Source organism: Poecile atricapillus, chromosome 1 (assembly GCF_030490865.1).
Source record: "Poecile atricapillus isolate bPoeAtr1 chromosome 1, bPoeAtr1.hap1, whole genome shotgun sequence".
Taxonomy (NCBI): domain Eukaryota; kingdom Metazoa; phylum Chordata; class Aves; order Passeriformes; family Paridae; genus Poecile; species Poecile atricapillus.
In genome coordinates this window covers 134,904,728-134,920,455 of record NC_081249.1, presented here as the reverse complement: position 1 = coordinate 134,920,455, position 15,728 = coordinate 134,904,728, and the positions used below count along the sequence as shown (strand labels likewise).

General features: G+C 41.8%; 1 protein-coding gene across 2 annotated transcripts in view; it reads left to right on the top strand.

Annotated features, from left to right (window-relative positions):
* The window catches only part of BRSK2 (BR serine/threonine kinase 2), a 301,162-nt gene that overhangs the window by 193,299 nt on the left and 92,135 nt on the right, over positions 1–15,728 (top strand). For both annotated transcript variants that reach the window (XM_058863406.1, XM_058863412.1), the window contains exon 3: positions 5,818–5,903. In XM_058863406.1, the coding sequence (XP_058719389.1) occupies positions 5,818–5,903 (86 nt within the window). The remainder of the gene's footprint in view (positions 1–5,817; positions 5,904–15,728) is intronic.

Sequence of the window (15,728 nt, the reverse complement as noted above, 5' to 3'; positions counted from 1 at the left end):
TTTAAAATCGAATATGCATCTTGCTTCTCACACATACCTATTTTCATTTTCATTTATGGAGAAATAGCTTTGAGAAGCACACATGCAAACAAAAATTGTGGTAGAATGAGCCCGCAATAGAGCCCTCAGTAAAATGAAGAATCACTCAGCTTTCCAGTAATTCTCTCTGTTTGTTGTAAGTATTTTGTAAAGCATTGTCTAGCTGTCTGATTCTATGGAGATCTAAGTCTAGTTTTTCTCCTCATTTATCTACTTTTTGTAAACTCTTTTTTTAATTACTGGTACTTAGCAGAAAACCTGAATTCATGTTAAAACATTTAATTTGTCAAAATTGTTTAATAGAAGATTTCTTCCAGATACCACTTAATGATCATTAGAAGGTCTGATTCAAATACCACTTAAGTCAATTGATGTCTTTTGTTGACTTCAACACATTTTGAATCTGGCTCAGTATATTCAGAAATGTGAGGTTAATGGCCACGACAGCAGCAAGAAATACTCCCCACAGATGCACAACTTTCATGGTTCTCCATTTGCATTCATAATAGACTACTGAATAAGTTTTGGATAAAGGTAATGAAAGGTCATTTTGAGCAAAAAATCAGCCAAATTCAGAGCTGCAGAGGAAGATACTTTAATCATTTAAACCCTGATATTTTTTCCATTTCAACTCTATTTATGCTCCCATAGAAATTGTGGATGCAACTGATATAATGCATTAGATGTTTTGGTATTGCTTAGATCTGGTAATAGCTTAATCTGTTTGGAGGAGTGATGTCACATCACAGCAGTGATGACCCTACAGGGCATAATGGGCCTGCAGTTACTTGTTGTATAAAGCCATTTCTGCTTTAATGCTGTTCTGTTCTGATCTCAGGAGTAGCCTATTTCTGTCATTATGGGCAAGAGTGAACAAGTGACCTAGACAGTCTTCACCAAAGCCAGGCATTTTCACCATTTTTAACTGTCAGTCCCACATAACATGAAAGCATAAGTACCAAATTAATAAAACCCCAGGTATTTTGCTGTGATATTTCTTCTATGGCAGGAACACAGATTTTCAGAGAACCTAATATTAGTTTCTTCCTATGAGATGCCTTTGGTTTTGCCACTTCAACTCTGTGAAATACCAGAGTGATTTACTCTGCTTTCTGTGCCCTCATCATGGAAATGCAAATTACTGCACAGCAGGCCAGACACTGGAGAAAGTAGGTGCTCTGGTACAAGGTTTCCAACCTGAGTTCTAGCCTGAGGAGCTGGATAAGCAGCCAAATCTCTGCATCCTTTGAAGTTCATTCTGAGCGTAGAGAATTCTGAATTCAGAAAAGGTCGTGTCCTGGATGAGTTTCTCATAACTGAGGGACAGGTATGAGTTCTGAAAAGTATTTGATTACTTACCTCAAAGTAGGGTCAACATTAGAGAGAGCTTGATTTTCACAAGAAAACCTACGACGCCTTCTCTCCCTGCACCATTTTGCTCTGTGAGTAAGGAAAACAGTATAAGAAGTGTGCATCCTGCAGGGCTTTGCTGCCCTTCACCATTTCTGCAGCTCTGGAATTCCTTCTCAAGCCAGCGTTTTGAGCCATATGGGAGCTACTGATGCTAATGGAGAAAGAGGGCTTTCTGCTGTGCTGCTGGTGAGCTTCAAAGCTTCCAAGGAGAAATGTCAACTGCTGTCCCCCAGCTCTTTGCATGAAGGTGTACTTTGAGAAACTGCTAGCAATGGTTTTTGCATAGTGCTTGCACAGGTTTGGGAGATAAAATACAGCCTGGCAATATCAGACAGCTGTGAGCCTTCATTTTTCAAGGAGCAGATGGGTCATGAGTGACCCAATAGTTACTGACCGAATGAATGCAAGAGAAACAGAAACTTCCTTCTTCACTGAGACAAACTATCAGGCTCCCCTGACATGCCCTCCTTGCCTTCAAAGTGAACTAACACCCTGTGTGCCTGACTCAAAAGGCAAGAGAGCAGAGCACTGGTTGCCAGTACAAATTTTCTGACAAGATGGACTTAAACCAGAGAGATGTGATTTCCTCTGGGGGAGAATGACAATGAAGTAGAGATGGAGGAGAGGGACGTAAAGTACTGCATGATTCCTCTAAGGGTCGCGTTGTGCCCCTATGTTGCACTTTGTCATTAGCTGAATCACTGGAGCATCCTGTCAAATCAACCTCCTGCACAGATTTTTAGAACCTCTAATTGGCACCTGCATGGCACCTGCACAGCTACATGTTACCAGTGTGTCTCCTTTTGCCCTGCACAGCCTTTCACAGCTCTTTCTCCCAGTTTCAAGGCACAGTCAGTGGCCCATCATGGCATGGGGCAACCCTGGCTGTAGTTGGGATCCTGTGATGTGACCCAGTGTTCATGCAATAGAAAAGCTTTGCTTTATTCCTTTCTCTTTTAACCGTTAGGCAAATGTTTCTCCATGCTTCCTGTTTATCACAGGCTCTGAGCCTCCCTAGACAAGCTATTCTGAGCTTGCCCTGCTTTCTGATAATTGCATGTGCATTAAAGCAAACACCCCTGCAGGGTTTCTCCTCTCTCCTGTCCTTGCCAGCTCAGAGCTGGACAGCATTCCATGGCTTGCAAACACAGGGCTGCGCAAAAAAGAGAGGCCAGGGGCTGGCAAAGCTCTGGGGAAGAAGGCAAAGCTGCATGCTATTTCAGGCCTCTCATTTTGCCACTGAGTTCAGATACCTCTCTTTTCCTCATGACATGATGGCTGCTAGGTCCTCCTGAGCCGTGTATCTGTGACATCGCTATTGAGATCTCCAGTCTGTGTCCAACCCATATCAATTACTGGCTTCTTTGCAGGGATATAAAAAATTAACAAGATCTAGGGGAGTCACCCATTAGTACTGACTGTAGTAGTAATTCTGAGAAGGTGGTCTGTTGTATATTTCTCTGAACTCTTGTTTTGCTTTAAAAGGAAAAAGAGGCAGGATACTGCTATAAGATTTTTTGAGGATGAGCTTTATCAGACTGCTGTTTATAGAACTGGGAATCTCTAGATCCTAAAATAATACAACCACTAGTGTCTTGTGCCTCTACATGAGGCAAAATCCTGGACTACAAGAAGTACAGTAATGACATTTTTCCTTTATAAATGCCCTTTCACTGAAGGGCATTACTTGAAAGCCTTACTTGAGATGAGTAGATCAGTTTTGTCCTTGGTTTACAGATAGAAGAGGTAGCAGACTGTGGAAAGCTGACTGGCGCAGACAACACACCACTGAACTGAACACACTGCAGTCAAATGCTGCCAGGCACATCAAGACAGATGCTCTCTACATACCTGGCTTGAAATTGAGACTTCCAAAACTGTATTGCCTCTTAGGATTTAGTTCCCAGGAATTTAAAAATATGCATAGAACCTTCTACATTCTTACACTTGTGATGGAAGAAAAGCGACTTAAGTCTTTTCAGTTGGTTCCTAAAATAAATCTGTAGGTGATAAGTAGATACTGTCTTTCTATTGTGATTTTCTGTTACCAAACATAGGCCTCTCAGTGCTGTAGCTGAATTCCCTCCTCCAAGTGGTAGTCACTGCCACTTCTCATGCTTTAGGACAGTAACCAAGCAGAACCCTGACTGGATGCTGCCATCCATCACTCACTTGATGTGAACTTACACTGCCACTGAACCAGCCAGGAGGTTTCTCTGAAGGAATCACCAATGCAGTTATACAGCCCAACTGCAGGGAGTTTTAGTTTTCATAGGCAGGAGGAAGACTGGGGTTGGATTATCCTTGCTGTAGCTAATACACTGGTCACATTCCCCATGAAATACCTGTTCTTCCCCATCCAAAAGGACCTTCATGGGAGTTGCAGTTTCTGAGCAGCTGTAGTACATGTTGCTTATGGTGAATCTCAGTACTGTTGGGAGAATGTTGTGAGAGTGGGTGCTTCTTCTGTTTTGTTTTTCCTAATTTTTGAAGCAAATCCAACTTTTATCAATTATAGGGCTTAACAAGCTCTCTGCAAGTATCAGTGCATATCTTGTAAGAAAGAAGAGTAACAGGTCTTGAAGAGGAGGCAAAAATGGAATAAACTAGCTACCCCCTGGATCTGTGGTGAAATAGCTGAACAGTTGAAATCTACCCAGCTTTTGTTTCCTGTTTGTATAAGTAGCTTTCATCAGAGTACTGGTCATGAGTAAGTTAACACCCACAGAGTTGTCACCATCAAGCACTTGTATCACTGAATTCCTAGCAGTGCTGGCAGTGCTGAACTGCGTACATACACGTTTAAATGCATTCCCCGCTTCTCTGAAGGAGCTATTTTCAGAGTTCCCAAGTGTGGAAGTGGAATCTCTCAGATGACTTTTGACTCTGCAGAGAGGAATAAGTGTCTTTGAAAGACTGAGATTGGCATATGTACAAATATACTTTCTTCCATCCTGGTATGTGAGGAAGGCTAAGGATGATGTAGTGCAAAAGTTGCTTTTGCTGTTTTTATGTGGTGCTGTAGAGGAAGAGAGATCTGGGGTGATAACCAACATGCTGGGAAATCCTCCTCTGCACAGTGCTGCAAACTACCGATTTCTAATTTCCTGCAGAGTATCTTACTTGCATTCAGGTAAAGTTGTCCGTGTTCAGGCTTAGCAGAGTACGTTCTCTCAGGAAATTAAAGGACATCAAGAACTAAAGGTATACTGGGGCAAGTTCCTAATTACTCATCTGATCCCTGCAAGGGAGACATTAAGGGATGGTTTTGTAGTTTGTTCATGGTTTCTTTGTCAGTATAGCAGCTCTGGGACAATTGGTTATTTAAAGGACTGGAAAAAATCCTACCTGGTTGTCCTTGTTTGCTTCTTTAGGTCTTCTTCCTGCCTTTGTGGATTCCTTGAAATTTGGCACGCCCAACTGTGCAACTCTTAGACTGCATCTTGTTGCAGAGTTTATTTCACATATCCAAAGTCTCCACAGTGCTACATTAACTCCCTTCGACTTAGCCTAGGTCATATCACAGCAGTTACAGAGTAGTTTCAAGCAGCAAAGCAATTTTGCTAACAGCTGAGGAATTGCACTGAGTCCATCTCTAATGAACACCCTTAGTGGTCATGATAGGAATTTTGGGTGAGAACAGGGCTTGTGCTAATTACAGGGACTTAGTCACAACTTGTTAACTCAGCATTGAAAACATGCTCTTGGAAGTAGCCACACTTGGGCAGACTGGGAATTGAGGAAAAGCACAGTCTTGTGCTTAAGGCTCTGAAAACTGCATCTCCAGTGATCTGGTTTAATTTCTTGTTGTGCCTTGTACTTCCTATGTCACTTCTTATATTTCTTTCCCTTTATGTGCCTCAGTTCTGGAGCTGTAAAATCACACTGCTTTATATCTTCTCCCCCACATGGCAAGTTCTTCAGAATGGGGATTTTCTAACACTAATCGAATATGCAGTTCGTAGAGCAGCCACACACCTGTGGCTGTGGGAGGTCAGGAGAGCCCTACATGACATGTTAAAGAGTTTCTGTACTTTGAGAATATGTCATTGGCTTTGGATTGTGAGGCCTTGAATACTCATGAAACTCCCACAGCTAATTTTCTTTGGTAGATTTGGGACTTTTCTTTCAACCTTGAAATTCTGCTGGTTTTCAGTTCTGCAGGGCAGAGAGTGCTGAGGCTGAATAAATTGAATTTTTCTTAAATTATGTCATGCTAAATAAGATACATTGTTACAATTTTATGTATCCTCTGCATATGAAGAGGAGTGGAAAATGGATAAATGGGAAGAAAATGTGTGATAATACATAAAGTTTTCTAAGACCAAGCTTCTAATCTTCTCTTTTTCTTTTTGTTTCTTCCAGGTGGAGCGGGAAATAGCCATCCTGAAGTTGATAGAACATCCCCACGTTTTAAAGCTGCACGATGTTTACGAAAATAAAAAATATTTGTAGGTATTACTGGCTTTTGCCAGAGGAAGGGGAAGGGAAGGAGGAAGAAAGGGAGGGTGGGAGGGAGAGAGATTAGGGTTTTGGAACTTGGTAATGTTTCTGAAAGAATGGAACAGGTGTGTTTTCACCCACTGCTGGTGATATTTGGTATTTGGATGAGGAATGAACACTCATTATTTCCCTAGTTTTTCTCACATTCTTCTCTGTACTTTAATAGAATCATAAAGGTTGGAAAATTTATCATTGTCCAACCATTAACCTACTGCTGCCATATTCACCATTAAGTCATGCCCCCAAGGGACACATCCACGTTTTTGGAACTCTTCCAGGAATGATGATTCCACCACTTCCCTGGACAGCCTGTTTCAATGCCTGACCACCCCTTTCAGTAAAGAATTTGCTCCTAATATCCAATCCAGACCTTCCCTGGTGGCCATTTCCTCTCATCCTGTCACTTTTTAACTGGGACAGAAGACTGACCCCCACCTGGATACAGCCATCTTTCAGCAAGCTGTGGAGAGTGGTAAGATCCCCCTGAGCCTGCTTTTCTTGAGGCCAAACATACCAGCTCCTTCAGCCACTCCTCACAGGACTTGTGCCCTAGACTCTTCATTGTCCTTCACTGGGCATTCTCCAGCACTTCAATGTCTTTCTTGGAGTGATCCTTTACTTATAAGAAACTTCCATGCTGTTTCTTTTCCTACTTAAATAGAAGAAAGAGGACAAAACAATATTTTCTCTAAAATAACAAGAGAGAAGAAAGGTTTGTACCTGTAAGATCTGGAACCATTTTGAATCAAAGCTGTAACAGACTTAGAGTGGATAATTTGGATAACCTCCTTTGTCTAACAGTTTTTGCCAGTTGAAACCTTCAACCATCACTAAAAGTGCTTCAAATTTGTCCCATCAGCAACAGATTTTGGTTTTAAGGGCCACTGTAATCCCCTGATGGTTCTGCAGTGACAGTTATGTAACAAAACTTTTTTTTTTTTTTAAAGACTTTTTTTTTTCTCCAGATCATTACCAGTTACCCAGAGAGGGATGTTGTCTTCAGACAATCACTTTAGCTTGATTTGGGGCACTAAATATGTTGTATCTGTTGTCAAACAGGACACATTAATCTTGGCACAACAGGAAAAAAATCAATGTTCTCCAAATAGAAAAGGGTGACCCAGTAGGGAACTCTGTTATTTCCAGCTTTTTAACAGGTTATTACACGTAGAAGAGAGTGGTTAAAAAATATTAAACAGTTTTTAAAAGCCACCATCCACTGGTGACCTCTTTTTAGTGTCTCAACACAAGAAGGGAATGACTGTTTATCCAAAGAAAGTGTGTTGAATGGAGGTAACAGTCCCTCATGGACTATTCATCCAGTCTTGTTACTGGAGCAATGAATTCCTGTTCTGAGAAGCGAGGCCTCTCTGCCTAAGGGTTAGTGTAGTAGAGCAGGCAGTAATTTCCTTTGGATTCTCCCGCCTCCTTTGGGGCAGAGCCTGCCATCCGTGGTGGAATGCAGTTGCCAGAAAGAGCTCATGCAGGCACTGGGTGGAGGCTGGCTCAGATGTTTTCAGACCTTCATGCTGAATGCTCTGTCCTCAGTGGCATAAATGGTCGTGGCTCCATGAAGCCCCGTTTGCTGCAGATGAGGACAGAGGCCCAGATCTAACACAGCCTGCTCTGTGTGCAGACAGGCAGCAAAGGGAAAGCAGGCTTTACAGGGAGTATGTTCTCCTTTAATCCTGAAAATGGATGCAGAGGACATTTTCTCTGTATTCAGGTTAAAGGGGATTTTGATTAAAAGACAGGGAATGTTCTTCTTCGTGATGTTGGTTTCTGTGTTGTGTAACCCTAGGTATACACACAAGTACACTCTTGCATGAACAGAGTAAACAGCTGATGGTGACAGTGGTGACAGTGTAAGAATACATGCAGAAGAAAGTCCACAAGGGGATGGGCTGTAGAGGTGCTGAAGCTTTCTTCTTGCCCTCAATGCCTGTGAAGCCAGAATCTGAGCTTTCCTTCTTTACCCCCATAAGACTTGGGGGCTATTTTGCTCCCTGTGAAAAATATCTGGTGCTAAGAGCAGTTGGAATGGGGTTACACTATTATTTTTTCTAAAAATACTGCATTTATGGGCAGGAAAACATCTTAAGGATGAAAATCATCTTGAAAAGGAAAGCATCGCATATCTTTAAGCTCTCGGGATATCCTGGCTTCTGAAAAACATTGGGCTCCAAAACGTGCTTTGCCAATGACCATTTAGTCTTCAACAATCACTAAATCTGTGTGCTGGAGCTCCACTGCATGTAAGATTAAGCTGTCTGCATCCCCCTGCAAAGGCACTGAATCCCTCCACTGAAAGACACTGACTCTGAAAGAACCAATGACTTAATTAAGTTTCATTTTTTATTAGTCGCTACTTTAAAGAAAGGGCACAATGCAGAGCTTCTGCCAAGCCTCCGTGTTCAAAATTAGAAATAGCAGTGGCCTGTGATAAATCTGAGAGGTGGAAGAGAGTGCCTGTGGAGGGGTGATGTGTTAAAGAAGTGCATGGGGACTGAGAAGTGTGTATGCATGTACCTTCCCAAATAATACGACACAGTGACCTCTGGTTCTCACCAGCATCGGGAAAGGGATTGCTCTCTGGTTGTGGCAGCACCTTTCCATCATGGATGGCATCCCAGCACTAGCGGTAGTGGCATGGTTTCAGAGAAGCTCATGAATTATGGGTGATATTTCAGAAGCCAGAGACTAATCACAATGCAGCACTGGGGAACATTTCCTCGATAACTGTTAATTTCACAAATCATGTCTGACTTTTAGTTTATGATTTAATTTGTGACAAGGGGCTTTGGTTGAGTAGATTCCTAATGCAACCATGAATCAAATCCTTTTTTCCACAGTTTTTTTAACACTGAGAATGAGTTTTTAAAAATAATAATAAAAATCTGTTAGCATATGTGTGTTAGCCAAGCAGTCTTTTCCTGTTTATAGGAAAAGACTGTTTTGTAGGGTTCTTTTTGCCAAGCTAGTTGGAGAGGTGGAGATAGCTATGAAATCTATTATTCCATCTCTTTATCCATCATTTTGAGTTGTCTTATTTAAAAAGACTGTGAACTACACATCTAAGTGTGGGGAGAAAAACACAGCAGCACTGTGGCTCTCTGTAAGTGACATACAGCCTCAGACATACATAATTGTGTTGGCTAAACGAGCAATACTACTGACAGTTTGTTTAACTATTTCATATTTGTTGTATGATCACACTGATGGCCTTCAAGCAAGATTAGGAGTCCACAGTAATAGATAATTTAGAAATAGCTATAGACAATCAATGCCTCCCTCTCTCCCATCACATAATGTCAATAGATAAAACAGCCAGGATGGGGGTTCATCCCCTTTCTTAAAGATCAAAGTGGCCTGGTATGGGGAATGATCAATGGGCTACCAAAACTTGTGTGTGCACCAGTCAGTTTGACTAAGGAAGTGCAGACAGTCAGGAATTTTAGAGAAATACAAATCATAGATAGAATCATCACAGAATGGGTTGGATTGGAAGGGACCTTAAACTTGATCCAGTTCCACCCCTCTCCTGCCATGGGCAGAGAACCCTTTGATTAGACCAGGTTGCTCAGAGCCTCACCCAAGCCAACTTTGAACACTTCCAGGATAGGGCACGTATTAAGAGAAGGAGCAAAGCAGTAACAGACAATAACATTTTGGTGTGTTCTGTAACACACACTGGAGGGACAGACTCCTTTGGTGATTTCTGCCTTGCAGATGAGCTGTGTGAACCTGGGGGATGATCCTCTTTTCTCTGTGCCGTGTATAGAAAATGTCTTTCTTGAGCTGACCCTACACAGAGTTTTATTTACTGTGTTTCATGCAGTACATTCAGCTTTGCTTAAATCACAGAAAAGCAATTGCCCCCTGTTGGAGGAGCTGTTAGCATGGCAGGCTAAGGGCCATCAGTCAGTCCACAGAAGATGAAACTTCCCTCTCCAGAGGGGATAAAGCCAACTGATACAGTTCTGTTGCAGAACTCCCAACAGGGGTGGCATTACCTGTTTTGATCTCATTTGATTAACTATTTAGTTTAGCTGTCAGGGGCTTGGTGGGGAGTGGAAATAAAATAGAAAAAATAATACATACTAGGACCACTCCATTGCCTTTTCTTTCAGACTGTAATACTGCTATTTCTTGATTCCCCTTCTATTGATGTCTGTGTATATATATATATATATATATATATCTGTAAATTTCCATTTCGAGATGCATACAGATATTTGTGTATATATATGTAGATTTATGTTCAATGATTTTCAAATCTTCACACTTAAGATTTCAAATTTTGTAGCAGCATTTATTTTACATCTCTGTGTCATCCAGTTTGATCAGCATTTTAAGCAAGAACCTGTTTTGAGAGGAGGAGTGGACACCAGACAATTGTTCTCTGAAGTGTGCCATGCATTCCTCAGCACCTTTTTCAAATATAAGTGCCTTTCTCATCATTCATCAGTACAATGCTATCACTGGACAAGTGCCCAAATCTCATTGCAATGTACACAACACACCACCTCCTGATTTCAGAGGTGAAGGTGCAAAGCAATGGGCCAGATAAGAAAATTAAAATGTCCTCCTGGCTGTGCACAACTCACGTTTCTGGCTCATACAGAATCAAGTGGCAGCAGGAGTCAAGGACGTCCAGCTCTGGTGGTGTCTGCAGAGGCCTTTGTGCTGCCTGTTCTCTCCTGCAGGGTCTTCCTGTAATTCTGTTTATTTTTGTTGAAAACTAATTGTGGGATGCCAGAGGATGCAGAAAAGAGGAGAAAAAGGTTCTGTGGGTTCTTGTTAGTGGTAGGCCAAGACTTTGTGATTCAATCTATCTGCAGGGAAACCTGTCTTAAGGCAGAGGAAAAGTTCAGAGAGTCAGAGTGGTTCCAAAGGCTCAGCACTGAAAATTAATTCTGTGGTAAGTGTGCACCTTGGGAGTGAGGCTCTGGGATGTCAGGTGCTGTGAATATGGGGAAAGAAAATAAAACAGGATTGGAAGGCAGAATAGCATTCTACCTGAGCCTTGATTAGAACTAAGGAAAATATTTGTAACCAGCTACTTTGACCCCCTTTTCTTCTGCTGTTGATTTGTTTTAGGACTGTCTGGAATTACAAGCATGTGTAGCCAGAAGAAAGCCAGTCAGTGGTGGGAGTGGAGCCAGTGCTATTGAGGTTTGGAGTTCAGGGTGGGCCTGGAGACAAGGAGCTGGCCAGAAGCCAGGGAAGAGGTACAGGTGCCACCACTCACAAGAGGGATGCCAGTCTGGCACAAAGCAGGGCCTGCAGAGCTGGTGGTAGGAATTAATACACCCTGTGCAACAAAGTCTTAATAAGCTCTACGCAAAAGCCTGGCTGTATCCTCTGCTCACTTCCTGACATGTGTGCCTGGGTACCATCCAGGCCATGATGCTGAGCTTGGGGAAAAGCAGGCCCATATAGTGGAGCAATTCTGTGACATGAGCAATTCTGTGAGATGTTGCTTCAGAGCCACAGTACATTCTCATGCCTGACTTCTCTTTTAGACTTTGGTCGGCAGTGTTGTATGTGTCTGGGCCCTGGTTGTTACAGCAAAGGCCACTTAGCTCTGAAGAAGAAAGCCCTGAAGTAGACAGTCACTAACAGAATTGCAGCAGTGACCTGATGGGTGTTGTCTCAGCTCTGCCCATCCTGTGCTGAGGATCCCTCTGGCTAAATCCATTCCATATCATGTGCCCATATAGGATGGCTGCTGCAGTGCCTTGGCATCCATGAGTACACCCCATGAGGGCACTGCTCAAAACACCTTTCATCCCAAATAAATCAAAGGTACAGAGCACATAATCTCTTATTACTTCTTTTCCGCAAAAGCCCCTACCTGTTTATGCCCAAATGTAACCAGCAATCAAATACAATATCAATTCAAACATGCAAACTCGAGTTAAAATTGTCTTTTAGAAAACAGAAATCTAACACATGCACATTTTCTTGCAGGCGGGGGGAAGGAGGAAATACAGAAATCCTGGCCCAGTGCCAAATAAGGGTTTAAAAATTCATGCCCGCCATAAGAATTTATTTAACTTCTGAATAATTTATAGGCTGTGCCAATAACAAGGGGCTTCATATCTGATAGAGATTATTTAATCAATAGAAAACAGTGCAGAGAAAAAGCTGTCAAAGAACTACAGAGCATGTCAAGTAAATTTTAACTTCTTCCCTGTCACGTATATGTTTAACCATATTTATGCATGGAAGGACATTTTGCAAGTAGGGTGGTAGCCTGGAAGGAGAATCACCAGGTCATTTTTCTTCTAGAAGCTTTTCTTTTTCAGTCTGTTTTTCCCTAAGACAGATCCCTTTGAAATGCAGTGAGATTTCTAGCTCTCAAATTAATTGGTCAAAAGGAGTAGCCAGTTTCTTGTGAATCATCTGCCAGGATTAGTGTGAGATGGCCCATAGTTCATCAAGGTTGTGGCAGTGCCAGCCCTAGCATTTGTTGTGCAGCCATTTCAGTTTGTGTTTCATTCTGTGGTAAAACTTGAGTTTTACAGCTGTTGGCACAGTAAACATCAGGACAGAAGAGAACTAAAACCTTATCTGTCTTTACGATGGAGATTCCCACCTGATGTTTTATGTCTTTGTGTGTATCTCTTTCTATAAAACTGCATCTGGGTTTTGCATCTTGCTGGAGTGCATGGCTGAAGCTATGCATATTAAAAACCAACAAGTGCCACATGGATATCTAGTCAAATTCTCGCATAGTAAAAGCTCTAGGACATTACCCAGTGATGTGTGATGGTAGCCAGTGATACATTCAGGCTTACATAGAAGGTCAACTTGAAAGCCTGCTTGTTTAGGTTAAGCAAAGTTATGCTTCATATATGTAAATGTCATATCATTTAATAAAAATAAATTATTATCTGCTTCCCTAGCAGACAGCTAATTGGAAGCACTGATGGACAAACATTCTATTGCCTGACTAAAACAAGATGTGTGAATTGACTTCCATTTCTAGAGCATTAGAGTGTTTCTTGGTAATCCTAACTTTTTGCATTTATAATACTTACCTGAAATACTTTGTGTTTCAGTATGATCTTTCATCTAGACATCTCTCCATTTAACACTTTTATAATAATAAATGTATAATTGGTGTAGCTGTTTGTGTCTTGTAAATTGTCCTGAGAGAACAAGAGCTACATACCCACTAATGGGCTGCTGCAAGCCAACCCATCTGGCAAGAATTTTAGCATTTCACACCATTTTTTGCTACTGGCCAAAAGACAGCTTTTCATTCTTTACAGATCATAACTGGTGTGTTTGTTTGCATTTTGGGTTTTTTTGTTGTTATTTTGCCAGAAGTGTCTGGTAGTGCAGGGTCCTGGTGTTCTCTGTGCCAGTTAGTCTTTCTTTAACAGCATTTTTCCTGGCATTCTCAGAGCCAGCCTGTTTCTTTAGTTACAATTCTGATTTGGAGGTAGCATGTAGCTGCCTTGCCTCAGTGAGGGCTCTCGGAGTTACTCCCCAAAACTTCCTAGGGCATGGGCAAAGGCACCTTTTAAGAAGCTGTGGCATTGTCCACCAGATGGAAAGGAGAATAGTCATGAAAAGTGTCCTTTTTTTCTTGTTTTTCTTGTTTAAAGTGATAGGAGGAGTGTAGTGCAACAGTAATCTATCTAATGATGGAGAAGTCCTTGCTGTGCTGGAACTGGACAAGAATGGGCCAAAACCAGTTTACAACCCCACACACAAAGCAACTGTTGGTAATGGGAAGTCCAAGCTGCCATCAAGCATCACAGCAAAAACCAGCCTTCAGAAAGGAGTTGAAGAAAACTGATGATATGTACTATTTTGGTTCCTGAAAGAATAAATAAAATGAACCAGAAAGAAAGAAAGAAAGAAAGAAAAAAGCCTAGGATTATTCTAAGCTTGTATCTCTGATGATATGTAGTGGGTCATTTGAGGTTAGGAACTCAGAATCTTTTATTGAGAAGGTGGTGATGATGGGATGCAGATGGAAAAATGGCAAAGGGAATAGATAGAATGCTGCTGGATTCAATCTCTCTGTTCCTCTCCAATCAACACAATTATTCTTGTATTTAGTATTCAGCTTCTTTGCTTTTAAAGAGCAAAGTCTTGTCTCCTTCAAGCACTGAAACTCAACTAGATATTTTCAGTTTCATATCTTGGCTTGTAGCAGGGACAAGAGAAGATAATGCAAAATATGGACCTTGGTGTGTATGAAAGTGAGCTGTGGCCTGTGAGGATATTTGCAACCTGCTAGAGAACATATCCGGTGAGGAAAAAGTAATTGAGACTTTATTTATAACATACACTTGGCTTCATATTGAGTTGCAGAACCCCGCTGTTTCCTGGCTTTTCCAGTGTCCTAGCAGGCAAAGGGGAAATTGGTGGTGGGAATAGCATTGAGTAGAAGGCACAAGAGACCACAGGTGCTAATGCCAGCTCTGACAGTGGGTGACTGTAACCCTGGACAAGTCACTTGGCTTCACAGTTCCCTATCAGTAAAGAACAGGAGGTTAATGCTTGTTAAAACTTGTTTCTCTCATGTGAAATGCAAGGAAGAGTTGGTGTGTGTCCAGAGCATCCAACATGTGCAAGCTAGGTGCTCTGAGAGTCTTTTGTCCTAAAATGGGTCCTGTCAGGATCATCACAGCATGTAGTGTGCATGCTGCCAGCCAGAGACTGGGTATTTCCTTTCCCTGAACCTCCTTGCAATGGCTGTTACAGAAAAGGTTTTCTTACATTTTTACAATGGGAAGAAAGACTGATGCTGTCAATCTTACATAGACAGGATAAACACACCCCACACCCCCCCCCCCCAAAACTCAAAACTTCATTCACCAATAAGTTGCTTTTCATCTCTGAATGTAATAGGAGAGAAGTTCTGGTTACTATTCTGGGATTTTCCGAACTTACTTGCTTGCTTAGAATAAACTGGAAAAGTAGTACTATAGTGAAGTGAAAACCTGTCATATCTGGGAAAGATAAAAAAAGGGAGACTCATGAAAATGCTTCTTAGTGTTTTTCTCCCCTACAGACTAATTATTATTTACCTTCTCCTAGATCCTCCAAGAGCTGGCGTTAGCATACTTCCAATCCTATAGCACTTTGCCAAAGTAAAGGATTTTAGATACTGATGTGAACACAGAAGATTTGGGTTCTTTTCTGTGCCATGAATTCAAGAAAGATGTAGTCTCTATGCCTTATTTTCCAGCCCAGGGAATAATGTTCTTTCTTTCCTTTATTTTTTCTGTTTGGCTTTTCAGAGTGTTTATTTTCTTTTCTGTGGAGTCACTTAGGCACACTCACATACACACAGATGGGTAGATACAGATATGCAGCACTTAGTGGGGTTTGTGGTGTAGCTGTCCAGTGGTGCTTAGAACCAGTGCAACACTTGGAGATGTTTAAACCCTTCTTTGTCAGCCTGTTTGGAAAGAACAAGTGTACTACTACTGTGCCATATAATATGCCAGCAGAATGTTGGCTTGCACAGAGAGGGAGGCAGGTGCTGAATTATGCCCTTGTTCAACAGAAAATCTACTTTGGGGCTCTCCTAAAAAAACCCACAAGGCACTAGAGGGAATAGGGCTGGCAGATAACAACCTGAGCTCACAAATCCTAGCTGCAGCTTAGCCACGTAGTGCTTGTGGAATGATCCCTGCAGCATTTCTTTCTTGCACTCAACCACTGAGGAATGTGTTTGTCATCCTTCTCACTCATGTCACGTTGGGGGCTTTGTCAGATCAGAATACATCGTCTCTTATGCTTCT